Consider the following 27718-nt stretch of genomic DNA (forward strand, 5'->3'; position numbering starts at 1 on the left):
TCATGGGTCGGTAGCGAATCCTCCGGACAAACAGATACCTGCAGTGTCTATGACAGAGGTCTGCTGCCTGTCCTGAGAGTCACAGGGTCAGCTGGCTGTTCTCGCTACACAGCACTTGACCCTTTGAAGGGATCAATTAAATCCCAAACAAAAAAAATTAAAAAAGGAGTAAAAAGTTGTCAGAACAGACCTGACGTGAGTCTAACGATGATGACCATGACACAAATCACAAAAATGACATACCTGTATCTCCAAAATCAGAAATCTGAAGCTGGGTAATAGGAAAGTTGTATTTGTTTTTCCTTTTATTGTGCAAATATATTTCTATCACTGGAGCTGGCAGGGTGTTTCAGGGCAATATGGCGGAAAGCCTTTGTGGGGCCCCAGAAGTCGTGTGCTAGGCAGCAGCTCTGGGGCCTAAGAGCCTGACAGACGTGCTTTGGTTCAGAAGCCCCTCGAACTGGTCTGTGTCTGAGGGCTTGGAACTCTGACATCAAGGGGTTTTTCAGATGCTCCATCCTTGTCACGCCAGTGTGTGGAGGCACCCGGTTACCATAGAAACTGCACACAGATTTCAATGGGAAGAACCCAAGAAAAGGCCTTGCAGAAAATGGCCAAGATGGCGTCGCTCAGTATAAATGTGAATAGTAACTGAAGATTTATCCTGTATCAATCTGTCTCTTCTTCCCTGTTTCAAGCTCTCTGACTATCTCTTTCTTTCTATTACTCTGTATCAATCTCCTTCTCTCTCTCCCTCCCTTGTTACATTGCTACATTCCTTCTGCGAACAGAGGAGAGATTTCCATTGGGAATGGTCACATGGTCTATCCGTAAACCCGCTCACAGAAACCCATCTAATCCGGCCCACCCCTGGTGCCTATAGAGGGTCACCTGGAGAGCACCAAGCCCCTGCCTCTCCTGTTGTTTATCGCCCCCCTCCTGTCACCTTCGTGTGGGCTGAATCCTGAGAAGCCAATTATTCATCCAACGGGGGAGGCACGGCAGAGCCCCAAAATCCCCCCTCTCACGCACCACACTGGGACCCCCCTAACTGGGTATGGCAGGTTCCGCACTGCACACACCTGGAGGGATTCAGAGGAACATCAGAGCAAAATGAGATGAAGGTCGGGCGCAATTAAACGTTGATTTTTCTCCCTCTGAAGTAGGGGCGGTCACCCTTCATCGATCCACCTCTGAGGTTAAGCCTGTAAATTCACGACGGCCCACGATTCCTTTACGGGCGACTCCTCTCCTCCCCCGCAGGGCGAGCGAGCACCTGCGGCATGGAGAGATGGAGAGAGAGAGAGAGAGAGAGAGAGAGGGAGAGAGAGAGAGAGAGATAGAGAGATAGAGAGGGAGAGAGAGGGAGAGAGGGAGAGAGAGGGAGAGAGAGGGAGAGAGAGAGAGAGAGAGAGGAGCGGCAGTGAGCCAAGCTTATGCCGCCGTGAAGAGCCGCTATGTTTCAGAAATGCGTACAGGTGCAGATGACATCAGGCGAATCGCACAGCCGAACAGGGGCACTCACGATGGTATGGGTCACTCCTCTGAAGTCTCAGAAAGCCCTGTGTTGTTCCCCAGCCGTGCGTATCCCTGGAACCTCTGCTAGAAATCTGTAGGAGCACAGCCAAGTATTCACTCCCTTCTGAAACTGACTTGTTACCAGACCGTGGGGTGCGCACACACACACATACATAAACTCTCTCACACACACACACACACACACACACACACACATACATACATACATGTGCAACATGCCTGCACACACGCATACATTGGTAAACACACACGTGTGCATGGCAACATACCCACACATGCGCACACACACGTGCACAGCAACATGCCCACACACACACACATACATGCGCACACACACACACCTCCTGGGAGCTCCCACAGCCATAAGGAGTTTGTGTTATTTTTCTATCATTAGTATTCTATAGTTGGAACCTGCTATTTGCCATCCTCACATAGACAGCTAAACAGTTCCTTTAAAGGGAGAAATATTTTTCATTAAAAAATATTCATATGAAGTTCATATGAAAAATATATGGACATGTAGCTTTCTAATTTAAATAGTATAAAAGCATGAAAGCATGCTTTTTATCTTTTTTTAGAGCAGAATTAAAAAATCCTTTGAGTGAAAGTGCGGTGAAGATAAAAGGATGCTGGTCTAACAAAAGCTTCTTATGAAGCGTGCTTATTGGACGGGATAAAAAGGATGATGTCATCTCTCTGCAACCCTGCCCAAACTTGTGCCAGTCCCTCTTTGGGTCAAGGTCCTCATTATAACAACGGTCTTAATAGCTTAACTTTAAAATTTTTCCTAATTATCCAAAAATGGTTTGTATCTGGGGTGCCATTCTAACTCAGAATCCACTCACTGGGCTTATTTAGTGCAGCTACAGAGCCAAAAATGAAGAACTAAATTAAAACTAAAACAGAACAAAAACTAGCTGCTGGAATTTCACTCTTTGTACTTGAGTTTAGGCCTTTGTGAGGGTAAAATCTCTGTAACTGTGCGTAGCCTGGTTACCACGACCGCCTACACTGTAGTTTGCACGCAACATGTTGCTTTGTTGTTGGCAGTCTCCAATTAATTGCTATTTGTTCACCAAAGGCCTAGGGATTGAAGAAAAGCATGAAGGGGGGGAAAGAAGTGTTGTGTATTTGAAAGCTATCGCACGCCTGCGCAACGCACACACACACACGCGCGCGCGCGCACGCACGCGCACACACACACACACACACACACACACTCTCAGAGCTTGTCATGCAGTGAGGAAGGATGTGTCTTTTATCCCGTATCTATATTTCACAGCATATGTTTTAATATTCTTTTAATGTTATGCAAATGAGCGAGGCGGACCCCCGGGGACTGGATGAAATATTAACGCGGTTATGTGGACAGCCGCAGCCACGTGCGATACCGAGGGAAAGAACGGAACCAAGACGGCAGCAGAACTACACCTATTGTGTTTGATGTGTTCTTGATCAGTAGGCAGGAGCGAGAGAGACCCTTCATCAGAAGGACAGTTAGTTTTAGCCAGCACAAATTACATGCTTCCTATCTGGACCAAAGCTCAGGATTTGTCACATGAAAGATGCTGCACTTAGCCTACTTATTTGGGCATGAAGCAATACACTTCATTTTTAATTTTCTGCCAGAATTCTCCCTGATATGATTTCTTCGAATTTAAACCTTGCAAATTGGAAAGAACATTAATTTGCATTGGGAAGATGTTTCCACTATGAGCCACTGAGCAGACCATTTAATTTCGTTTTACATTGACATGTTTTAGCTTTTAACAGCACTCTGCTAGTGCAACTAATACGTTTACATACAACCCATTTCTAAAGGTGGATGCTTCGCTGAAGCAATAAGAGTAGGCCTACGTTGCTACCGAACTGGGAATCAAACCCACAACCTTTGAGTTACAGGCCTGGTGCTCTACTTATTCGCCTACACTGCAGTGCCTCCCATACCATAGAGATTCATAGAATCTCCTGGATTCTTCAAGGTTAATCTATAGTCTTCACGGCTGTCAATAACAAACGGACTAAGGCTAATATTCTCTCTCTCTCTCTCTCTCTCGTTATTTAAAAAAAGAATACACCTTACTGAGAAGACGTGGGCGACTCGCTTCTGTCTTCAGTATTTTATTTTCGTTGGGGAGAACCGTTGGGCCGAGCTCGGCGGAGCTCGGCGAAGCTGGCGCTTCTACGCCGAGGTGGTAGCTGCGTAGGCACGGATCTGAAAAGTTTTTGGTCGTGACAATATGTTCGGCGTTTCAAAGTGCAATTGGCATCAAAAGTGCGGCACCCACATCTGTCAACGCTTTTATCCAACTGATGCACATTGTCCAATGCATGCCGTATGGCTACTGTGCTTCTAATGCCAATTCCTCTGCGAATAGGCCTACAAATTCGGTTCGTGAAGCATGAGTGGTTTCATCTATAGCCTATTGTACGAAGCAATGCTCTGCTATCAGCCAAAACAGGTCATAAGGCGGAATCACTCAGCTAAACAAATAATCATTTCAGCGTCTTTATCTTTACCTACAATTTGCATCAGGACCGCATACATTTTCTTTCGCGTATAATCCATCAAGATAACTGGATACTAAAGCGATTCCTGTGAAATAATTTTCACTAGGGCACAGTGGCTATACCTGTTAATCCAGCATTCAGCTGCAAACAGGGCTGACTGACTGTTCAGTCGGAAGGAAAGGTAGCAAACCCAGCGATTCTCAAGGAACAGCAATCGGTAGTCTGTTAGAAAATAATGGCCTGTGTAACGTGAAACACGAGCGAGAGAGAAAATTAGTCAACCTTTCACAAAAATTGAAAATTTGTCATATAAATTAGGCAACACCGAGTGCTAATTGTATGTAAGGCAGCACCTGGTCTGATTAAATTGAAATTGTGACTGAACTAATTTAAGGTAATTCTAGCCCACCACATCCCACTGCAGTGCAGTCTATATTTTAGAGCACTACCTTGACAATATAACTATGCAGGTTTATGGCTCATTCGTGTTCGTGCTACCCTCAATAAAACCCTACTGTTTACCGTACTGAAAGGGCTGGTTTCTGCAGCGCAAAACTGCGCGGAATTCAGTGTGCGCTGGATACACACCCGTATAGCTTGAGCTTCTAACATTATAAAGCTGTCAGTTGTTAACATTTTAGCTACATGCAACATGCTTCCATTATAAATTATACATCTCCACGTCCTCTGAATTTTATTCGTAAGCGTTGCATATTGAAGCTAACGATCGATTGACATCCAGGTAAAATCTCACAAAAATTTTCCTCGGCATTTTAACTGAGAATGCAAACAGAAAAACGAAATGATAGTTCCCAATACAGTGTTGCTTTAACCACCTGTGTAGGCTACGCGGGGGAGTGTTTTCCTACTTTTATTTACCAAGTGTATTGAGGCTGCTGTCTCCGTGCGCAGCAACACCTTCAGATGAAACTAGTACCGAATATATCCTTAAATTGAGCAAAGGGAACAGGTTAAATTCCCGATGGCTTCACATTTCGATCCGCGTGGCCTCTCGTGATGTTGCTTGAATGTAACGTGCATAGGCATGTTCTCTTTTGAGCTAGCATTAAAATAACATTTTGTGGTAGAAATACAAATGGATTAGAATGAATCGTGTTTCAAATGTCCCGCTACATGGGACACTACACCATTCCAGTTCGCGGAACCAATATCCAATGCGGAAAACGGCTTTTTGGGTCATTGAGGCGGTCTTCACCATGTCCTGCCAAATATAATTCATTTTCAGCTCACAGGTGGTTGGAATAACGTAAGCAAAGATCAATTATAGGAACTGGAAGAAACTATGCACCATTCACACAGCTGGGTTCTCCCTCTGGACTCTAAAGATTATTCCAGAAATTGGGTATCTTTTGCTACGAAGATAAGAGTGGCCAGAAATTCCCCCATACGGCTAATGATCTGACATAAAAACACAGATTTATTCAGAATTGTTCATTATATTTGACACGATACTGAATGTCACGTTCAGAAACTTAGTCATATGTGTTGAGCCTGTCGTTTCTACCCCTTCCATTATGTCAAATAAATTGCGATTGTGCATCGGCCTAGAGTCACTGCAGCAAGAAACCAAATAAATGAATGATTAACTAGTGCGCACCCCATTTCATCGAACCTCAATATGCTTTACAGTGAAGGGGAAGTTGAAGAACTCGTGTCACCAAAACTCTCCCCTGGGCAGCCATTTTGTACCAGAATGCGCGGCACGCATTCGTAGGTGAGAAGATCTAATCTCATGTGATTACAATATTGTTAATTTAACATTCTAATGCAGATGTAACTATCACTACTGGTCATTGAAATAAATTGAGTTTTAGACTTTCTAGTTCTCGAAGTTTAAAAAAACTAAACATACTCTTTAACATAAGAGTTAAATTAAGAATGTTCCCAACGAGCAGCTGGCAGTCGAGCTGCACGTTCACGCCCGTTTTCCGTTCTGGTTCCTCAGTGGTGGAATGTCTTGCCTACCACTGCCAGGACAGCAGAATCCCTCCCCATATTTCAACGCAGACTAAAAACACACCTTTTCATACTCTACCTTAGTCCTCCACCCTTCCGATATCCCTCTTGTCTAACCCTAACCCTTATTAAAGAAAATTGCACTCACAATGACTGTTGTATTTTTGTTTAGAACAGCTCTTAATGCGTGTTTTACTAGTTATGGATTCGATGCTTTTAACCTGTGGAAGAACCTATGCACCGATGTAAATCACTTTGGATTAAAAGCGTTTGCCAAATGACTAAGTTGTAAATGTCAAATGAGGTGTGAGCCACACAACGTTGCAAAAAAGACAACACAAAAAAGGGATATCTGCAGATGGATGTTGTGGTGGTATGGATAGCAGATACACTATATTGCCAAAAGTATTCACTCGTCTGCCTTCACATGCATATGAATGTGAGTGACATCCCATTCTTAAACCATAGGATTTAATATGATGTCGGCCCACCCTTTGCAGCTATAACAGCTTCAACTGTTCTAGGAAGGCTTTCCTCAAGGTTTAGGAGTGTGTTTATGGGAATTTTTGACCATTCTTCCAGAAGTGCATTTGTGAGGTCAGACACTGATGTTGGACGAGAAGGCCTGGCTCACAGTCTCCGCTCTAATTCATCCCAAAGGTGTTCTATCGGGTTGAGGTCAGGACTCCTGGCCTACCACTTTATGGCTGAGTTGCTGTCGTTCCCAATCGCTTCCACTTTGTTACAGTACCACAAACAGTTGATTGTGGAATATTTAGTAGTGAGGAAATTTCACGACTGGACTTATTGCACAGGTGGCATCCGATCACAGTACCACGCTGGAATTCACTGAGCTCCTGAGAGCGACCCAGTCTTTCACAAATGTTTGTAGAAATAGTCTGCATGCCTAGGTGCTTGATTTTATACACCTGTGGCCATGGAAGAGATTGGAACACCAGAATTCTATGATTTGGATAGCTGAGTGAATACTTTTGGCAATATAGTGTATGTAGAAGGGGATTTGCTGTGATACGCAATATGTAAGTGTGTGTGTGTGTGTGTGTGTGTGTGTGTCTGTGTGTGGGGGGGAATCAATTTATAGTATTGCTGAATGTCAGTGTTAATGCTGGGAATAACACAATACTATTGCAACAATGACTGGTCTTTAGTAACACACACGCACACAAACGCGCGCACACGCACAAACCAATAGTCCCACATCGCCATCTTGTGGTCATACTTCGGATAACTGGTTTATAAGTAAAATCAGCTCAGTCTTTTCAGTTGTCATCAACAAAGTTTCTTCTTATGTTCTGCCGCAGACACTTTTTGGCAGGTAAAAGGCTGAATGTGTTGATTCAATGTTTTAGGAACTTATTTTTTATATATAGAATATTCAGCTACGCCAAGTCAATTCACAGACACAATGCAGTAGTCAAGGGTGTACACAAACAAATACACATTGTTGTTATTACAAAGTATAAATGTTTATCAACTTTGCAATTAAAAAAAAAAAAGCACTCGAAGATGTAGAATTTTAAAATAAAGCCTTGATAAAAACACATATTGTTCTGGCACCTTACAATTATGGGACATTCAAAGAAGAAAAGCACTCTACCCCACCATTAAGATTCTCAACATCAGGTACATGTGATCATTTCTCTGTCGACAGCCGTGTTCACAATGAACAAATTGAGTTTAAAGACTGTAACAAACAATGTAAGTTTGGTTCTATGTGTTTTTTGGAGTATTTTTGGAAAAATAATTACAAAAATATTTTTTTTTACAGTACAGTGGTTTAAAAAGCAGGAGGTTTTTCCAAAGAACAATTTTCCCTATCAAATGGGAAAAACATATTTGGCATTCATTTAGTTAACTTAAATTCGTGAGTTCGACTGAAATGGATTGCGGGTTCCAGGTTGAAAAGCATTTCACAGAAGTCTGTCGTAACACCACATGGACAATAGCAGCTGGTGGGACTGTCGCCATGGCAAACTTCAAGAGTCACAAACTTCGATTGCTTGTGACATCATCCTGAAGATGACCAATCACTCTTCAGTAGAAATCCTTGCTCCAGTCCCGTAGACAGTCAGGCCAGGTTTCAAGTCCATATTTAAATACATATCAATGCTTTTCTTTTTACAGTGACATTTTCCTCATTAAACGGTTTCTAAAAAGCAAAAATACGCCAGGCTTTGGTATCGATCCACAATCCCTTGCATTACAAAAAAGATGTCTAAGAATATGTTCCATAATGGCATGAAATGGAGCATCAAGTTGTAAACTCAGTTTCAGTGGCTATTAATACAACAAAATGGCAAACAACAATGCGCCATTCACACATCCAATCTGTGACAATCTCTTCCATGTTTACACTGACAGTATAAATATGTATTTTACAATGTTTTACACGCGACTTTAGAAATCTTGATAAAAGATCTGACAGCCCACCTATATGGCGCTACAAATACTGTGAGCTCACTGAAACTGACTGACAGCACTTGACATAAATGACTTTTATACCATCCAGAGCGCTCCCATTAGATCAACGAATAACCCGAAACGTGCAAAAAATGCAACAAAAAGAAGAAAAATAATAATAATAATAATGAAACATCAAACATTCTTCTTTGAATGGGCGCATTCTTGCGCGGCACAATGCACAGTACTGAGGGAGGAATTATTTCCGGCCGAGGCGGATTGGATAATGAGCTGTCTCGCTCAAAAGGAAACGGACAGACCGGATAAAAAAAAAAGGAACGTGCCTTCAAAAAGCTTTTCCGTTTTCCTCTGAGAGGTTTCATTTCTCTTGCGTCAGATCCGCGGACGACGGTTTTTGCGCGCGACCGAAGACCGGACTGAAGAAAGTGCATCACGCATGGCAACCCAAACTCGAGGTTTCGGCAATGAAGAAAAAAGAAAAGTAATAAAAGAAAATAAAATAAAAAATACCCTTAGAACATTTCTGCCATAAATAAATAAAGTTCACAAAGTTCACATTAGTTCTGTTTTCACATTTTGAAAAAAAAAAAAGAAAAAAGAAAAAAACGAAATCAAACCAAAAAAAAAAGTGATAAAGGGGAAGGTGTTTTAATCGCGGTTTAAAGCTTCCTCTAGCAGTTCCAGGTCTTTCCTCTTTGGTTTGTGTTGATCCGCACGCTCGCAGGAATACTCCTCCGTTCCCACGGGCAAAAACTTTTCCAGCACTCCGAGACTCTCCGTCTCCTGGCCCGTGAACAGTCCCACCCAGGGAGGGGCGACCTGGGCCCCTTGGAACCCGAAGAAGGCCAGGCTCTCTGGAGGAGAGGACAGGGGAAGGGAGGGGGAACAAAATGGATGCCGACATTGTTCAAAAATGCAAAACTGACGGGATTTTGACACTGACATTGAAATGTATTCATTTGCCAGACTGTTGCTTTTGCCAAAGGCTGTTGTGATCAAACGGCCCCAACAATGCAATCAACCTCAAGCACAGATAACCACAAATGACAGGTAACTACCAGCAGCAGAAGAGAGCATCCAGTATCAGCCTGTAGATGTGACAAAATGTAGATGAAAATTAATGTGCGTGGAACTCAGCCTCTGAGACGAGTGAAATGAGATATGAAGGGCACACACGTGTTACCTCAGCTATTTTAGCGCTAGCCAATATGCTAATGGCGGCCAATAATAACAAATCAACAATACTCGCCAGTACCAGCTGATCAATGTTAATCAATGTTAATATGACAGAAGGTATGCAGTGATGGAGAGAATGTGAGAGAAAAAAGAGGGAGAGTGAGTGAGTGAGAGAAGGGAGGGAGAGAAAGAGAGAGACAGAGAAAAGGAGAGAAAGAGTATGAGAGAGAGAAGGGGGAGAGGCAGCTCGAGAAAGAGAGAGAGAAGAAGAAAGCGAGGGGGGGATAGGCAGGCAGAGAAAGAGAGAGTGAGCAGAAGAGAGAAAGAGAGAGAGAAGAATGAGGTTCCACCCACCCTTCTTCTGGAGGTCAGCAGCTTTGGCCGCCCCTAGTGGGACGAGCAGTTGCCCGAGCCGGGCGTGGTCCCCCAGCTGCCCCCGTGTGGCCAGAAGGACCACGGACCTGCCGCAGGAAAGCAGGGAGGGGGGTATTATGTCTTCATTTCATAAATAAATATACACCATATCTGTGAATGCACTATTTACTCATAGTAAATATCAACGCATTGTCCCTTCCTTTAAATAATTCAGGACAGTTGGCAGAAAAAATAAGACTTAACTTTAATTTTGTTTCTTTGTCAAAATCCCTGCAGACTATTATTATTACATATTATTTAAAAGAAACATACATTTTGCCCAACATTCTTCTTCAATATGACTGTCTCTTGAACCATGTCTATACTGCACATACAAGTAGTTTTGGAGATAATGGGGTTTATTCAAGACTCACAAAAAAAATCCTGGGTTTTAAGTGGGATTTTAAAGGACTAATACGACAGTCTTGTTTCGGTTAGCGACATTGGTTTGTCGACAAATTCTCAGACATCTGCAGGAACGTTTAAATTTACTGCGTGATGTGCACCCCAGTCCTGAGCCCCCACATTCAGGTGAAGACAGACGGCCATTTAAAATGCTCTGCATAACTGGAACACAGCAGGACAGGAAACTACCAGCCAGCAATAACCAGCTGTGCACACTTAGATGGACGGGGGCACGGGAGTTACAGAACACTGCTTCAGAGAAGTCTTTTAAAAAGGCTTTTTTTTTGGGGGGTGTTTCCTTAAACTGGACAGCACATCGATACCCCCGGTCCCCCTCCCCCCCTCCTTTACCTCCTCGGAATTCCAGTTTTGAAATACTGTTCCATTTTGGAGTCCAGCTTGGGGAACAATGTTTGCTTTGTGACTTTGCCAGTGCAGCCGTCCACCGTAACCAGGAAGAAGCCCCGTTCGGTGAAGGATCGCTTCTGACCGTTCACCTTTAAGAAAAACATATTTAAAAAAACGCTTTAAAACAACATTGGCCCTGGAGTACAGCACGGGCGTTTGGACAGTGACAGAAGCATTGAAATACTAAACATTTTCTGAAACGTAAATGTTTTTTTGGGGTTTTTTTTACCAAAATATTCAAATGAGCTAACTCTACAAAAGTGTATATACTGTATATTAAAAGATTGGAGTTTTGTTAACTGTTTTGTCAACATCTTTCTCTGTAAGCATCTTTCATCTTTCTCATTACTGCAGGTCATTTAATATACTTTTCAACCTTTTCTGAACCCTACCCAGGCATAGAGGGGACCCCTGTCATAAGTTTAAAAGGATTATTTAAAAAAGGATTTTCCAAATTCTATATATATTTATTGCATGTGAAGTCTGGCTATAACAATATATATACAGTATTATCAAGGACCCCATATTAAAAACCCAGGTTTTAGACCATTAATACAATTTTCTCATGCATGCACCAATTAGCCGGAATAATATTGCCTGAACCCAAGAGTAAATGTGTTTTATATCGATAAATCAAGCACAAACATTTAGTGTGATTACAGTTGGGTTTAATAAATACATAATGCGATACAAACAGTGAAGCTGCCCAGAGCTGTACTCATGACACTTATTTATGATACATGAATACTTGGGATTACATTACTGTGTGCCAACGTGCTGTATATCCAGAAGGCATGTACTGTACGCAGGTGCTCTGACTACCTTACTGTGTGTGTGCCATTGCGTTGTGTACCATTAAGGCATATCGCAGTACGTGTAGCCTGTATAATTCCCAAAGTTATACTGAGCATGGCTCCTTTCACTCATTACTGAGCTGGTCACTCTACATTCTCTAACTTATGTTCAGGTTACCGACAGTTCATAAAACAGCCTTATTATGTGCCCTGGGCGTGGATTAACATTCAGAAAACTCCCCGTCTTAATAATCTTGTGACTTTAGGCAAGTTCGCAGACTAACTGAATAGGGCACTTGCTTTTCCTAAGCTGTGTCTGCAGTACTCCCTCAAATGAAGGTTAAATGAAGGTCGAATTAGAAACAAAAATAAAATAATGTGATTTTGGTTCGGCGCACACGGTTTCACGTTTACGGCACACACCATTGTGCGTGTTAGCGCCGTGGTACTCACAGTGATGAAGGATTCGGCGTCTCCCTTCGTTTCCTCGTCCTGGCTGAGTGATTTGATCTGCGCTTGGAGGTAGACGTTCTCTGGGTCGCTGGTGACCGTCAGCTGAAAGGTACAGGTGGGAAGGGTATACAGTGACTACAGTAACATAACAGGAGCTGCTCCTGTCCCCGTTTGTATACACTTCTGTTTTAAATTAGGTTTTACCAGCTACATTCTCAGGGGAGATGTTTCCCAGTCTCAGGATCCCTCTATTACAAAGCATTACATGCATCTTGCTGTATTCTCATCTACAACTGAAAGCACCCATTCGTTTTTTTTTTTGGGGGGGAGGGGGGTTTAAAATGGTATTTCAGGAGAGAATCTAATAGTAACTGTTAATTTCAGAAAGAGCACCACACAAGAATGTGAAAACTGGCAGTGTAATAAAAAAACAAAACAAGATTTACCCTATTGATTTAAATTTAAAAAAATAAAAACGCTAGACAGAAGTAGTTTATAAATACAAACAGTACAGATTATTTAAAAAAGGTCATAGAGTGAAGCAGTGACAATCAAGAAAATATGTACCTAAATAACACCTAAATGATTTATTGAAGAAAATGTAAAAGTTAGAAGAATCAAAAAGATTAAGACACTTAATCTGTTCAGGCTTAGCAAAGGGAGACAAAGGGGGATTTGAGGTTTCTAAATTCATAAAAGGGGATTAGCAAAGTGAAATACAATTCATTTTTCAAAATGAGTTGTGTCAGATGAACACATAAGAGTAAGTACAGCACGTCTTTACACAGAGAGCTGGAAGTGTGCAGAACGCTTTGCCCGGTCAAGTGGAGGCACAGACTCTCAGGGAGCTCGACTCCAGACGTGATATTGTGCTGGAAGCTCTCTAGTCTGTTGGCTACTGAAGAACCTAGATGGGCTGAGTGGCCCGGTACGGACCGGTTAGCATTACGGACCGGCTTCAGACACAGATTAACCTAAATCCTGGACTAAACTGAATTCTGTATGAAGAATCTCCATTCAAAATCGAATTTAGTCTAGGACTAGGCCAGGGGTCGGCAACCCTGGTCCTGGAGAGCCGCAGGGTGTGCTGGCTTTCGTTGTTACTTGGCATTAATTGATCAATGAAAGCCGTTGATTACACAGTTAACAAAGCCAGCGGCTCTCCAGGACCAGGGTTGCCGACCCCTGGACTAGGCTAATCTATGTCTGTGAAACCGGCTGTGTTCTGATGAAAGTGGTAGAATAAAAAAAGGTTAAAAAGGACGGTCGTTACGGGTTGCGCGGGTTACCTTGGAGGCCCCGCAGCCCTGGCAGGACGTGGCGATGCGCTTGGGCATGGGGACGATGGCTTGGGGGGGTTTCCTGTATTTGGGGTAGGCTTTGGCCATGCAGTTGCTGGTCTGTTTGCTGGGGCTGAGGGCGGTGATCTTCACCCTCTCGCACCCCTTCGCCGAGCAGTAGCTCTGCCCGTCCCGGTCGTACCGCGACCGCAGGAACAGCCACAGGAGCCTGGAGCAGGGAGACGGACAGATGTCAGTCAACCGGCTGAGGAGCCTCCTGTCAATCAACCTGCCGACAATCCATCCTTCTGACAACCAAACTGCCAAACGATTTGACCCTTTCCGTCAATCGACCCGCTGAAAGTCTCGTTCTTCCACCGATCAACCTGCGGACAACCCAGTCCTACTGTCAGTCACCCTGCCAATAATTTGGCCCTACTGTGAGTCAACCTGTTGTTAATTTCTGCGAGCTGTCAATCAACAAGCTGTCAATTTTCTGTCAATCAATATGCTTTCAACACAAGCTGTAGATCAACCTGCGCCTTCAATCAAGCAAACTGACAGAAATACTACTTTTCTCCAATGAATCTAACATTAACATCGATCTGATAATCCAAGATTTTTCACAGAAAGCACGGTATTATAATAGCATAATTAGCCTATAATTTGCTGGTCTATAATTAGCCTATAATTGTGTTCTTGCTGTTTGGGTTCAATTCCATTTGTTTTGCAGGATCCTATTTAGACAAAGCCCAGTTTTTGTCCATAAAATTTTCTACATTTCTGCACCCCCCCCCCACCACCACCACCACCACCACAGTGTCACTGTGACCCCTGAAAGCTTCTTCATCCCTCTCTCCAGCAAACTCAAGGGTCCAAAACCAATCCTCTTTAGCTCTAACATTGTTCAGGAGCCGTGCTCTTTGTGATGGGACTCTGACATTACCAGAACAAATCTACCTTTACTCTGGGAATGTCAGCTGCTGAATGTCAGGATCCTTAGAGCCTGATTTATACTTGGTCGCACGACCCTTTCGATAAGTGTCGCGGGACAGAAATGAATCTCATGATGTTTTGTATTTATACATCAGTGAAGGCCTGTAGGGAAGGTTCTGTTGTCTCTACGGCGACAGTGACAGTTTTACTGTTCCATGATCTGTCTGGACAATTAACACTGTGCAAAAAAGTGCACAACAAAATTCTGGAGGTGCGAGACATTGAGAAAGATTGTGATGCATACTTTTTCCCCATTGAGGATACACCATTTTAGTCATACGACACTTGTCAAAAGGAATGTGCGACAGTTTAAATCAGGCTTCAGAGTGTAATTCCCTTAAAGGGGCCACTGGGAATAGCAGAGTGGGGCTTCTCTGAGGAATTCTTCTGGATTTTGGTACATTGTCAGAAAAATGTGCGTTTGTCGATAGTGTATCTGCACTGTTACCCTGAAAACAAGAGCATTCATCTCAGCCACCTCTTTTCCAACCGCCAGTGGGGTTTGTAGTGTAGGCAAGGGGTACACATTTTGAAGCGGGTCTTTCTCATGGCAAATAGTGAAGGTGTACCACACTTCAGTAAACACATATCTAGTGATGTCATCATTAAAACAGATTAACCATCTGCTTGTATTTATAGGAGTCTCAGCAAAGTGGGAAATGTGTGCCCTACCAGTCTTTTTAAAAACGTTTAAGGACACCGACTCCCCCACAACTTTTTGTAAAGTGGCCTCTTCCAGACAGAAGGAATATTCAGATGGTAAACCTTGGCTTGGCACGTAGCGTGAGATCTGCTTTGCTCTTCATGGCCTACCTCTGCTGACCCCCTCTCCCTGAGTCTGCATGCTGTAGAGAACTAGTGACTACAGCGGGAGAAACAGCTTCCCACAGAAAACACTTAAGGAACCTTGTAGTAATAAGACATAACACAATAATTAATATAATGAGAGGCAGTAAAAACAAACAAAACAATAAATGGGGTGTCAACAAAAAAACGAAACTGCAAACAAAGGTCTGAGCAGCAGTCCAGGGGGTGTTGGGGGGGGGGGGGGGGGTTAACTGTGGGAGGTACAGTGTTGTAATCCTTGTCAATTGCTTCAAATGCGCTCTAAGATTTGCACTACGCTGAGTTCATCCAAGTGGGTCAGACTCCGGCTCTTTGTAAACCGTTAGCCTGTTTGCTCAGGAAACTTGCGTATTATAGCATCTGGGAAAAGGGACAGAGTGTTATTCCAAAGGAAGCAGGGGATAGCGGAGGAGGGACGGGGGGAAGCCATGCTAATAAAGACCGTGGCAGGGGAACAGGAGAACAGAAGCCCTCCTGGACACACGCTGCGCGCCCGTGTTTGTTCCACGAGAGACCGGAGCCATCTGTCGCCGAGGCATCGAGGACGACACTGACCGTACCTACACCGAGGACAACTCTGACTGCACCTACACCAAGGACAACTCTGACTGCACCTACACCAAGGACAACTCTGACTGCACCTACACAGAGGACAACACTGACCATACCTACACCAAGGACAACTCTGACTGCACCTACACAGAGGACAACACTGACCATACCTACACCAAGGACAACACTGACTGTACCTACACCAAGGACAACACTGACTGCACCGACACAGAGGACAACACTGACAGTACCTACAAGGACAACACTGACAAGCTCTTTACCACGAAGAACAACACTGACAGCATCATCTACATTTAGGACAACACAGACAGACTCCTTCCCATAGAGGACAACAGCAACAGCATTGTGACTTTTGACAGCAGTCCTCTGAAGCCAATAGTTAACACAAAACATCTGCTTAGACCTAACTTAGTATTAGTAATATAACTTAGTAAAAAAACTAAATACAATTAAATAAATAAATGTACTTACAGTAGAAATACATACGTATATTTATATCTACATACGTGTATTGTGTAGTACTTTTCTTGCTTTAAAAGATGACAAAAATACAAACACAAATATTCTTAACTGAAAATTCTAAAGCTGCTGTAACTGAAAATGACGAGTTCCAGAAAACTTAAAGACTAAAATGTTCCAAAAAAACACTACTCTTCAAAGAGTTAAATCATGCGTCACCCCCTGCAGTCCCATGTAAGCTGTGCCCCACGCCACACGAGGAGAGCGTGGTCACAAGACCCCGGGGTCACCTGACCCATAAACAGAACCGTGACCGACCCCTTCTCCGTCCCCTCACCCCGCGGGTCCGTCGAAGAAGTACTTCCTGTCCTGGGCCCTCCGCTCGAGTTCGGCCAGAGAGCTCACGGGACCGTAGTCCTCGATGTTGTCGAAGGTGTTGCTCTGCCGGTCGTTGGTGTCTGCCATGACCTGAAATTCAGTGTCCTGGGGGTAGCAGAGGCCAGCCAGGACCCAGTCGCCCCTGGCAACGGCAGAACCGGGACAGCACGTGAGGAAATGAGTCAGGGTTTCACAATGACACGGGGGCACACTCTTACACACAGGCTCTCAGCAACACACGGAAGAGAGCAAACATCCAGAGCAAACTGGGCTCAGTGACTGTTCCCCTCAATTTAAATACAGCCAAGCTTCACTTTTTTTTTAACAGTTACGGTTGCTTTACAGTAAATATAGACAGTAAGAAACTAAACTTACCGATATGCACCAAACACATTTAACCTATAATTCTTTGCATAAACACTAACATTCATCTCAATACTACGCTCACTCACTCAGATATATTTACTTGTTGAAGTTTATGAGGGACAGGATTCATTCACTGACTCACTGGCTCACTTGTTGAAGTTGATGAGGGACAGGATTCATTCACTGACTCACTGACTCAAGTGCTGAAGTTGATGAGGGACAGGATTCATTCACTGACTCACTGACTCACTTGTTGAAGTTGATGAGGGACAGGATTCATTCACTCACTCACTGCCTCATTGACTCACTTGTTGAAGTTGATGAGACACAGGACTCACTCACTGACTCACTCACTAGCTCACTGATTAACTGACTCATGGACTCACTTGTTGAAGTTGATGAGGGACAGGACGATCTCCCGCGGGGCCTTGCCGCTCCAGTGCAGGGTGTAGCTCTTCCCGATCATGAGGATGGGCTGGTACTGTTGCGACGGCGCCCCCTGGCTGCTGATTCCTCTCAGGACCATGGGATTCTCCGGGTACTCATCCCTGCTGATGGACAGACTGAGGCTGGACGAACCCAGAGTCTGGATATACACCTGGAACAGGTAAGGAAGGGCTGGGTGGGTCAGTCATGTCAGCCATCTTACCACCTGAGAGCACATTGAGGGACTACTGCTCCTTGATACATTATGCTCACTCACTCAGTAAAGTTGATGAGATAGGACTTGCTCACTGATATATTTACTTGTTGAAGTTTATGAGGGACAGGATTCATTCACTCACTCACCGACTCATTGACTCACTTGTTGAAGTTGATGAGAGACAGGACTCACTCACTGACTCACTCACTAGCTCACTGATTAACTGACTCACTTGTTGAAGTTGATGAGGGACAGGATTCATTCACTGACTCACTGACTCACTGACTCAAGTGCTGAAGTTGATGAGGGACAGGATTCATTCACTCACTCACTGACTCACTTGTTGAAGTTGATGAGAGACAGGACTCACTCACTGACTCACTCACTGATTAACTGACTCACTGACTTGGCTGACAATTTTATCCAAAGGGATAAAACAGTTCTAAAAATAAACAGTTCTTTAGACTAAGAAGGGGCCGATCCCCCTGGGGATAAAGGCCTTGCTCAAGGGCCCAACACCTACACTGACTACACTGGGGCTCAAACCACCAACCTTCCAGGTCCCAGCCTGCTGCCAAGGCTGCCAAGAACACATTCACCACAGAGGTTCTCTTACCTGAGAACATTCTCACCTGAGAGTATTTGCCGCTGCACACTTGCCCGTTCCACTCGGTGACGTTGACACACTTGGGGTGTCGGACCAGGAAGTTGTCCAGTCTGGCAGCGTACGAGTCGGGGTAACCCGTCACCGACCCGTCCGCATCGTGGAATATCGAGTTCTTATCCCCGTCCAGCTCGTTCTCCTCAAACCACTGCCCCGGTTTCCCAAAGAACGCCTTCAGGGCCACCTGCCACAGGTAAGATGACATCACTCTTAGTTCAGCAACTGGGCAAAGGCAACACATGGAAATTACATCACAATCACTAGGCAGATGCTCGTATCAACAGCAGCAAACAGTCCACTTCGTCAATAGAGTCGATTAATCTGGAACAGGTAAGTAACACATCACCTTATTTCAGTAACATAACCTTCATTTCAGAATCACTAGTATAAATATATAATTAAAAAGTGCTTGATTTTTCATACAGTATCAGCTGACGTATGCCACGGTGCAGCCACAATAACATCCACACAGCTGTTGGGCCCTTGAGCAAGGCCCTTAACCCTGCATTGCTCCAGGGGAGGACTGTCTCCTGCTTAGTCTAATCAACCGTACGCCGCTCTGGATAAAAGCGTCTGCCAAATGCCATTAATGTAATGTAAATTTTATCTTCTCAAAAAAATCTATATTTACGGTGCTATTTCTGGTGAAGAGGAAGTTAGGGTGACCAAATGGTTTAAAATGAAAAAAAAGAAAAACTTTTAATATAACACACTTCGGAGCGTATGCATGTTCTTGGTCGTATGTGAGTGTTGGCTTTGGAGCACGGCCCGTGGGCGAGAGAAACCCGCTCATTCCTGGCATCCACTTTTGAGCCTGTCCTGCAGTCCCTTCGGTCACCACCAGGAGGAGAGCTACTTCATGAGCAGTCGACTTCCCCCGCCAAAAAACAAAAAAAGCTGCTGTGCACGGGGTCTCGTTTTTCCATCCAGGAACTGCCAACGAAGTAACTTTGAATTGTTTTTTGTCTTTTTTTTCCCCCCGAGGGGCATGAGACCTCCGTGAGATCAGACGTGATAAAGAGGAAACAGCAGTTTGGACCAGAAACACAAGGTCTGCCTCTCTTTCTCTCTCTCTCTCTCTCTCCCTCTCTCTCAAAGTAACAAAGGCCAAACTGGGACAGTTCCGCTCATCATGGGACCACACAACTGGCCACCATTTAAAAAACAAATCCCATTCTCCACAACTCTGAAAGTACACTCCGGGACCACCATCTTTTTACTTGATGATTGTAATATTTTCATCATATATGGAAGAACGTCATGGTTTTCATGACAGGTACTGTAAAAGGCTTCGCATCAGTCCTGTGGCGTTTATGAACAACGAAACTCGAAAGTCACAACCTGAAGCACTGTTATGGTGACTCCATGGGGTCAGGGGGTGAACGTGTGACTGTGATGTGTCATCTCAGGCTCTTAGACAAACTGCAGCGGTTGGGTGTTCCCCACACATGACATGGTGTGAAAGTGCACATGGTGCAGATGGGCCCAAGAACACACAGGGACCTGGGGATTCATTACATTCCTAAACACACACTCACGCAAAAGCACACACACACACACACACACACACACACTTGGACATGCATACAGACATAATGACCACCACCCCTCAACCAACACACGCAAACACACACACACACTCAGGCATGCATACAGACATAATGACCTCCCCTCCAACCAACACACGCAAACACACACACACACACACTCACACACACACACACACACACAAAGAAGCACAAAGATACACACATGCAGGGGCACACACACAGACACAATGGCATGTACACATATACAAAGATACAAACATGCACACATATACATACACAAACACAAAGATACAAACATGCACACATACACATACACAAAGATACAAACACGCACACATACACATACACAAAGATACAAACACGCACACATACACATACACAAAGATACAAACACACACACATACACATACACAAAGATACAAACACGCACACATACACATACATAAAGATACAAACACGCACACATACACATACATAAAGTTACAAACACGCACACATACACATACACAAAGATACAAACACGCACACATACACATACATAAAGATACAAACACGCACACATACACATACACAAAGATACAAACACGCACACATACACATACACAAAGATACAAACACGCACACATACACATACACAAAGATACAAACACACACACATACACATACACAAAGATACAAACACACACACATACACATACACAAAGATACAAACACACACACATACACATACACAACGATACAAACACGCATGCGCGCACGCTCACACCATAGAGGACATGGACGATAATATCCCCTAAAGAAAATATCTTAATATCACAATAAATACTGGGTGGGTTCTGGATAGAAATTACTGTTTTCAGCTCCAGTTATTCTGTGACTAAGCCATACTCAAGACAGGCTTCCTGTCGCATCACCCCGCTGAGTGGGGGGGCTAACATGAATACTGTATGTAAACATTTGTTAATAATTATTTTCATTATTACTCACACAGATAAAAAGGCTGGATGTAATCCCAGCATACATCCAACTGCTCTGCTCCAGTTTCAGAAAACAAACACTCAACAGTCACTGAGCTGTTAGGGCCTATGAGTGGCAAGTGTGGAGCTGTGCTCCCCAGAAGGGTGGGGCTGGAGAATGGCATGTAAGGCGCGGGTGACAGAGATGGAGAGGACTAAACAGGGGTGTCAGGTCTGAGATACAGAGTGTAACAGGGTAGTTTGGGAGAGGAGCAGAACTCAGTTTGGTAAGATATAGTAGCGAATAGAGGGTCAGGGGTGAGGTACATCACTCACTGTGGAATTAGGAGTAGATTAAGTATTCACTGTGGTACAAGGACTGGGATCTAACACTCACAGTGGCATTGTGAGTAGACTGAATACACTATGGTATTAGAAGTAGAGCTAGTCCTCTCAGTGGTATTAGGAGTAGATAGAACACTCTCTATGGTATTAGAAGTAGATCTAGTCCTCTCAGTGGTATTAGGAGTAGATAGAACACTCTCTGTGGTATTAGCAGTAGATCACACCCTCTCAGTGGTATTTGGAGTACACAGAACACTGTGGTATTAGGGGCAGATGTAGCACTCACCATGATTTCGGAGGTAGACACAGTGCAACCCATAATAATTTGGACAGTGGTCCAATTATCTGTTCTTTTGGCTGTATACTCGAGTGAATACACCTGACTAGTCCAAAAGAGCTCAGAAGCCAACTGTCCAATTACTTTTGGGCCCTTAAAATGGAGGGACTTTGTATGAAAAGGGATGTAAGTCCTACATGGATCGCCTGATATGGATATGAATAGCCTCAAATTAAAGGTGACAGCCTGCTCTTTAACCAGATATTAATTATTTCCAGTGACGTGCGGTGAGGTCGGTGACTGGGTAGGCAAGGGATATTCTTAAACGAAATTCTCAAAGATATTAGGCCTAGTTAGACTTTTTAAATTAGGGGCGCAAGAGGTAGTCTACAAATGCGTTTTCATATGACAACCATCCATTCAAAGTGTCATTCAAAGCACTGCGCAGTTTACACACTACATCCCAATTAAGAATCACACAAAGCTTTCCAAAAATCCACCAACACAATGTAGTGGGCGGGACCGAGGAGGTCTGCCACTACGGGGCTCATTCTAGATAGGCCGTGGCAGAAACGACAAGCTGGGGTCCTGCATGGTGTTCAGGAAGAGCTGTGTATCCATGTGCTGAGGCATCCAAGCCCAGGTACGCTTGCTTCTAAAACGGCTATTTTAAACTTAGGAATCTTTATCTGATAAAGTAAACCTAAAACAGATCAGTTGTGGTGGCCACTCACCCGCAGGACATTTAAATCTAGATAATTCACGGCGATCTCGCCCATGTTTGGATTATCAGTATTCTCTCCCTGTTTGTAGAGTCCATTACCCAGGCACCCAAGAAGGTGAAGACGTATGCGGATATGCCACCAGTTTGTGACGCAAAGAAGAGTTTTATGGAGTTTTACGCAAGCGAGTCTCCGTCTGGCCTTTGCATAACAATAGCTCCGTTTGTTTGTATTTTTAGATAGCCACGGCTGGCACAAGCGGGCGCGGTTTGTTTCTAGCTTGATTCTTGTTTCTTTTCTCTTTTGTTCCTTTCATTAATTTGTCTTTTACCCTGCTAACATCATGCTGTTTAACTGTAAAACCACTTCTCCGTGATAAGTCTGACGAGTTAATAGTTGCCAACCTAGTTAAGACCCATTTATGCTCTACGTTAAATACGCATACGGATCCGGACGGAGCGTTCTGTCCGTACTCTGCGTTCATTACGTGCGTACTTGTGCACATTTTTTCAAAGCTTACGGATACGGAGGAAACGGAGCAGAGAGACACGAAGACGACTTTGAAAAAATGGTAATAATATGGGAAATAATTATGTTGCGATGTATTTAATGCTGTCTCCGCTTTTGCCTATTTTAAGGTACATTATTGACTGGTGTTAAATAAAGCGGTCTGCTGGCCCGTTGGCTCTCCTTCCTGCCTCGTCTGTCTCTGTCTCCCGCGGACCCGGAAGTAGCGAGCCTGGCTGCTACAGTCTGTTATATTACGAAAATAGTTCACTGAAATGTGTTTCTGAAAACATTTGAGGCGAGAAATAAACCATACAGTTGCTGAATCTGTCTTCATTTTAGATCGACAACAGTTCGTTTAAAAGTTTGTACGTTAATTTCGCGCAGATGATACATATGATATGACACAGGTGACACGTCATCCAGGGTAGGCTTGCCTGAAGTCTCCTGAATGAATGAATCCTCAGCAGGGTCGGCAGAAGAGCTCTTGCCTACCCTGCCATTGAAAGTAATGAGAGGCGGGGACGCGCGTGTTCCACTGAGAGTAACGAGAGGCGGGGACGCGCGTCTTCCACTACAATGAAACGGAGTGCTGCAGCATATCCTGTACAGCCTAGCGCTTCACAACATATTTTAAAGCCGTTTTAGACATTTTGGGAATTTTGAGCAAAAAGAACAGGACCAATAAAACACATGAAATATGAGAAAAACTATTTACATTTACATGTAAAACATTTATTTTTATTTTTGTTTTGTTTAGTAATTTTGATTGGATTATCACAGGCACTGCCTACCCTGACCGCACGTCCATGATTATTTCATTTTCATTTCATAAATTATGGACTGCACACTGTCTAACCCTCAACACGGTATATATAGTCAGTACGGTTCTGGGCGAGTTGGACTGGTGTAAAATAGAACTCAGTGCAGCATCAGGTGAACGCCCAGGCCACGCGAGAGAATTAGCACAGTGTGGGTGAGGGGTACAGAACTTGTATTTGATCTCCAACCCTGCTCCTAGAGAGCTACAGGGTCTGCTGGTTTTTGTTGTTACTGCTACACTTAATGGATCAATCAGAGCAGTTGATTGCACAGTTTACGGTGCCGGTGAGAGGCGGCGAACAGGACTCACGCTGGGCTCGAAGCTGATGGAGGACAGGTTGTTCCTGGGCGTGAGCTGCCAGGTGTTCTTCAGGTTGAAGCCCACGGCGCTGGTGAAGCGGTCCGCCATGGGGACGTAGTTCCGGAAGGTGCTGCTGGTCAGGCGCACGGGCCCGTCGTTGATCTGGAACCCCCGGATGGGGAAGGTCCTGAAGGGGGGGGGGGGGAGTGATTTCAAATCTTATTTTTATAACTTCTTTGTAAAAAAGAGGAGATTGTGAGCGAGGCAGTTTTTCAAGATAGGCAATGAGGTAACAACAACAAGTTTAAAACAATGTTCTACTTAAAATATGATTTTCAAGTCACATTACATGGCTAAAACACTTGCAAGGCAGGCTTTTTTGCAGCGTTTTTATGGCTGTAAACAACAAATAGCAAGTGGACTGCAGCTATGCTGTAGCTATGTTTGTACATGTAGCACTTCCATCGGCTGGTGGGAACGCTCATGAAGTGTATCGCATACAGAGTCCACCTGGGCCCACACTTTGGGAACCCCCTGTTCCTGACCCCTTCCCCATCCCGCACGGTGCCTGGCGTTAATCCAGCCGCAGGGACGGCAGCAGAATGCATTACACGTTAAAAATCGCACGTTCGAAGATGTCCCCGACGCGCCCAGCAGCTGAGAAAATAAACGCGCCCATGACTAGCTGCTCCCACACACAGTACAGTCAGTCACAGTGAAGCAGAGGGCTCTGTCCTGGCAGGCCCTGCCTCTGACTGCGAGAAGCCGCCGTATTCCCCAGCTAATCCGCCTTTAAACCGCCTTTGCCGCTAATGGGAAACGCCATCGGTTACGCAGGGCGATGTCTGGACTCTCTTATTTGTCTGAACTTTACGCGTTTGTTGTATCGTTTTGCCAAAAACTCCTTCTTCGATATCCCCACCCTGCTCCAAAACCCCACCGCCCCACCCCCCCTTCCCAAACCACAGGCTCATTATCAGCCTTCTGATCAGTGGCTTCTGGGGCCCACACAGGGATCTGATACTGTGACAGAGAACACTGGAAGGGGTCAGACAATTACATCATTTATTTTTGAGGACTGGAAGCTCCCAGACTCACTTGTTCCGGGGCTGAGTCCTCATCCCTCCGTCCACTCCTCCAGCACCCCAGTACTTATTCTGCCCGCCGTTGGAGCCGCGGTTCCTGCTCTCGCCTACGAACAGCGACTCGGTCACCTCCTGGCTCGAGCCCTCGTCCTTCGGGTAGCTGCCGTCACTGTTAATGAGAGAGAGACATAGAGAGAGAGAGAGAGACAGAGAGAGAGAGGGAGAGAGGGAGACAGAGAGAGAGAGGGAGAGGGAGAGACAGAGAGAGGGAGAGAGAGAGGTACACGCAGAGACAGAGAGAGAGAAAGAAAGAGTGAGTGTGATTGTGTTTAAGAGATAAGGGAAGCACATGCATACAAACACTGTATAAAAATCAAGAATATGAAGAATCTAGCAAGGACCTGGACAGGAATGGTCCAAAATCCCTCCAAATGTGTTCCTTAAACTTGTCAAGCATGTTGTAAAGGACTCACTGAAGAACTGTCTCTCTCTCACACACAAACACACACACATACACACACACACACAAGCACATACACCTGCACTGTGGTTGCTCCAGCTGCAGTTTGGTTAATGTATCCCAGTTCATGGGTGATACAATTCTTGCAGGCACTCTCCAAAAAGCCTGGGGTGTCACCCAAACACCCTGGCCAAACTCTCCATCTGGTTGGGTGGATCTGGCTGCCGAATTGGCCACTGCGACCTGTGTGCAGGAACTGCCCTGCCACACCCCCCTTGTGGGACCGCCAATCAAGCGTAAGCATGATACACCCAAGTTCACTGGAAAAAAGCCCTTGCACTTTGCGAGGATGGAAGCAATAATGCACTGAAGACGCTAACGTTGCTTCAACATCGTGACAACGTTGTGTCAACGCTGAGAGATTGTATGTTGCGTAAGTTACCAGTCTTAGCCAGCTTCGTACAAATACACACATATTCAAAAAGCAAACATATAGGCTTATACACATACACGGAAATAACCCAGTAAGCGTAATAATACACCATTTGAAATTTGGGGAGAGAAAGCAAAATAATATTTTTGATATTGTAAAAGAAGGAATGTTACCATAAAAAATAACGTTGTTAATATTTTAAAAGGAATAATGTTATGATAAGAATGCAAAGAAAACATACCTTGCGAACGAAAGGCCCACGCCGTTGTCAGCGAATCTATCATCAGAAAAAAGATGGATTAAAAACGGTCGGCCAAATGTGCGTTCTTTCAAAATGTGCAATAACACCGTGCTTGGGTTTCAGGGCGTTTCCAGAGGAGGAATGAGTGCTAAGCGTAACCAGGCAGAGTGTTCGTTTAAGCAGTGACCAGAACCCCAAAAACAGCTTAATCAACAGCAAATCATTTTAAGGCAGACACATTTTTTTGGGTGTTTTTCTCATAGGATACTGGTACTCTAGATTTGTGTTCCATTATTACATTACATTACGTTATTGGCATTTGGCAGACGCTCTTATCTAGACGTACAGTTGATTAGACTAAGCAGGAGACAATCCTCCCCTGGAGCAATACAGGGTTAAGGGCCTTGCTCAAGGGCCCAACGGCTGTGCGGATCTTATTGTAGCTACACTGGGATTAGAACCACCGACCGTGCGTGTCCCAGTCATTTACCTTAACAACTACGCTACAGGCCACCCTGTTCCATACGCTACAGGCCGTTCCATACTGATTCAAGTAAAACAAATGCAATTTTGGTAGAAGGATGCACATTTTCGGGTCTATTTTTCCAAGCAGTTTGTAAAATGATTTCCCACGTGACATGACATATGTTTTAGCATAATTATCAAATGACGCTGCTAAATGTTAACACAGACAGCTGACCGTAGGAGGGGGAGGGGGAGAGGGAATTGGGTTCTGGGGACAGGATTAGGGACTGTTCACTGTGACTGTACTTTTTGCGAACATTTTGTGAGTGTTTTAGAGACTAAAACCAGAAAGAGAACGCTGATGTGTGTTGGAAAAGCATTCTATAATACACCATATGACAATATCACTTTAACATTTTAAACATTTGATATTTGAACATTTCAGAATTTGAAATGAATATGGAAAATATGTAATGTATGAAATTAGTGGTGCACCTTGGTCTAGCTATAGCACAGCCCAAACATCCTCCTAAGACAGAAAAAGAACATAGAACCCATAGACTCATAGAACAATGACATCATTCATGTCCTAAGAGTTCTGAACAATGATGTCGCTAACAGTGAGTTCTGAATGACGACATCACAGTTTTGAAAGGTGAAGTCACTCACGCGGAGTTCCGAATGATGATGTCACCGCCCCGGATCCAGGCTCCCAGGTCGTTGTTCTTGAAGGAGATGAGCGTGTCGATGATGGCCGCCACGCGGGGCTTGTTAGGGTCAGCGTCCTGGTGGGGACGGAACCTGAGACAAGAACAGCGATGCGATGACATCACAATGCCATGAATGACGTCGCACTTATGAAAGTGGTGACACATCGATATCCCATTCAAGGATGGCTACAGATGATTCATCATTTACTCCATTTGTCCAGGAATAATTTAGTTCACAATTATTCAGGCCTAATCTTGGTTAAGCTATATTACATGATCACAGAGAGAAGTACAAGCATAGTTCTCTGAAACTGTTGAGTTCTCACATTTGAGTTTTTTATACCCTGACAGACACAGATAAGAAGAATAAGAAACGCACCAGACTCCTGCCATATATTTTTCTTCTTCGCACTCTTCCAAACATAAAAGGGATCCATGAGAGCAATAAACCATTACTGTTTAGCCAAGGAGATAGGAGCCCCCCATTTCACATCATTATCCAAATTCCTATACACTAGTA

At 44.2% G+C, this 27718-nt stretch overlaps 1 protein-coding gene and 1 long non-coding RNA gene across 2 annotated transcripts in view; both read right to left on the reverse strand.

Annotated features, from left to right (window-relative positions):
- Nucleotides 1-280: 280 nt before the first annotated feature.
- On the reverse strand, nucleotides 281-4306 carry LOC133139886 (uncharacterized). The gene is made up of 4 exons (XR_009709970.1): nucleotides 4173-4306; nucleotides 3618-3754; nucleotides 1526-1610; nucleotides 281-1276 (listed from the first exon to the last, which is right to left on the reverse strand). It is a non-coding gene; the product is annotated as an uncharacterized LOC133139886 (long non-coding RNA).
- A 3183-nt stretch (nucleotides 4307-7489) lies between these two features.
- The window catches only part of cemip2 (cell migration inducing hyaluronidase 2), a 60725-nt gene continuing 40496 nt past the window's right edge, over nucleotides 7490-27718 (reverse strand). Inside the window, exons 13-24 of the mRNA XM_061261459.1 lie at nucleotides 27158-27289; nucleotides 26024-26059; nucleotides 24903-25058; nucleotides 23814-23991; nucleotides 18293-18508; nucleotides 17404-17615; nucleotides 16611-16793; nucleotides 13409-13628; nucleotides 12120-12221; nucleotides 10816-10961; nucleotides 10000-10106; nucleotides 7490-9323 (exon numbers count right to left, since the gene is read on the reverse strand). Coding sequence (XP_061117443.1) covers nucleotides 9118-9323; nucleotides 10000-10106; nucleotides 10816-10961; nucleotides 12120-12221; nucleotides 13409-13628; nucleotides 16611-16793; nucleotides 17404-17615; nucleotides 18293-18508; nucleotides 23814-23991; nucleotides 24903-25058; nucleotides 26024-26059; nucleotides 27158-27289 — 1894 coding nt within the window. The 3' untranslated portion in view covers nucleotides 7490-9117. The remainder of the gene's footprint in view (nucleotides 9324-9999; nucleotides 10107-10815; nucleotides 10962-12119; nucleotides 12222-13408; nucleotides 13629-16610; nucleotides 16794-17403; nucleotides 17616-18292; nucleotides 18509-23813; nucleotides 23992-24902; nucleotides 25059-26023; nucleotides 26060-27157; nucleotides 27290-27718) is intronic.

The sequence above is a fragment of the Conger conger genome, chromosome 11, assembly GCF_963514075.1.
Source record: "Conger conger chromosome 11, fConCon1.1, whole genome shotgun sequence".
In the NCBI taxonomy this organism is placed as follows: Eukaryota; Metazoa; Chordata; class Actinopteri; order Anguilliformes; family Congridae; genus Conger; species Conger conger.